At 58.0% G+C, this 1104-nt stretch overlaps 1 protein-coding gene across 1 annotated transcript in view; it reads right to left on the reverse strand.

The window, feature by feature from the left end:
* Positions 1-1016, reverse strand: part of LOC103798193 (alpha-2-macroglobulin-like protein 1) — a gene marked incomplete at both ends in the record, with an annotated part of 10426 nt that extends 9410 nt beyond the window's left edge. The window contains 3 exons of the mRNA XM_009070441.1: positions 135-187; positions 309-471; positions 827-1016. Coding sequence (XP_009068689.1) covers positions 135-187; positions 309-471; positions 827-1016 — 406 coding nt within the window. The remainder of the gene's footprint in view (positions 1-134; positions 188-308; positions 472-826) is intronic.
* Positions 1017-1104: the final 88 nt, after the last annotated feature.

Consider the following 1104-nt stretch of genomic DNA (forward strand, 5'->3'; position numbering starts at 1 on the left):
GGCACAGGACTGCCCACGGGAGTACAACCATCCAGGCAGAGCTGACTCCCACACCTCTCTCATGGCTGGCTGAGCTGCAGGAGAGCAGTGCAGAGGTGTCCTGTCACCTCTCCCTCCCCCAGCCCTGCTCTCACCTTCTGGTTGCTGGGAGTGAAGTCTTTGTCCAAGGAGACAATGCGAAACTTCACTGCAGAGAGGAAACAGAGCTGGAGGAGTGGGTTCTTCCATGCAGTGTAGGAGCCAGGCTGGACCTCCTGGATCCATCTCCCACCAGCCCAGAGCAGGGTGGTCCATCATTCTCCCCTTACCTTCCTGTCCAGGCAGGTAGACAGCCTTGTCTGTCTGTATGAAGATTCCAGGCTCCAGAGTTTTCAGCATCACCTTCTTGTGCTCAGACACATTCAGGGAATCTCCTTGGATTGAGAGGTGCAGGTCCACAATTTCCTGCTTCCCACCCGTGGGGGCAGGAGCCTGTGGAGGGAAACACCAGGTGAGGAGGACTCTGCCATGGTAAGGGTGCTCTGCTCACTCTGAGTGACCCCAGAGCTCTCCTCACTCCCAGGAACACCCTCCCCAAGGCAGGGGCTGTCAGGAATGTCCCCCCAACACCCTGCCCAGGGCTACAGATCCACTCCCAGGGGATTATTTCAGCCACCAGACTACAGCCTGGAGTGATTCTGATGAGGCTCTGCCTAAAGGTGAGGAAGTCACTTCTGCTGCCAGCCCTGCGTGAGCCACAGCCCCAGCCCAGGGTGGAAACTGCTGTGTCTGGAGGGTGCCCAGGGTGTCCCCTCCCTGCTTACAGCTCTGCTGGGGTGGCACTCACAGGGAAGGTGATGTTCAGGTGCAGTTGAGGCTCCTGGACCACCTTCTCCAGCAGGGTGATGTTGGGGGTCCCATCTTCTCTCTGCAGTTGGATGGTCACCTGGACAGGCTCCTTGAGGCCACTGAGATGGACCCAGAGCATTGCTGTGTGGGGGTGGTAGATCACAGCTGGGCAAGTGACCACATACTTTCTGGCAAGGAGAAGCACTGACATGAGAGGTGTGAGGCACAGCCCAGAGCCAACTCCACAGAGAACCCCACAGAGACCTCAATGTGAAC

Source organism: Acanthisitta chloris, unplaced genomic scaffold (genome assembly GCF_000695815.1).
Source record: "Acanthisitta chloris isolate BGI_N310 unplaced genomic scaffold, ASM69581v1 scaffold5112, whole genome shotgun sequence".
Classification (NCBI taxonomy): domain Eukaryota; kingdom Metazoa; phylum Chordata; class Aves; order Passeriformes; family Acanthisittidae; genus Acanthisitta; species Acanthisitta chloris.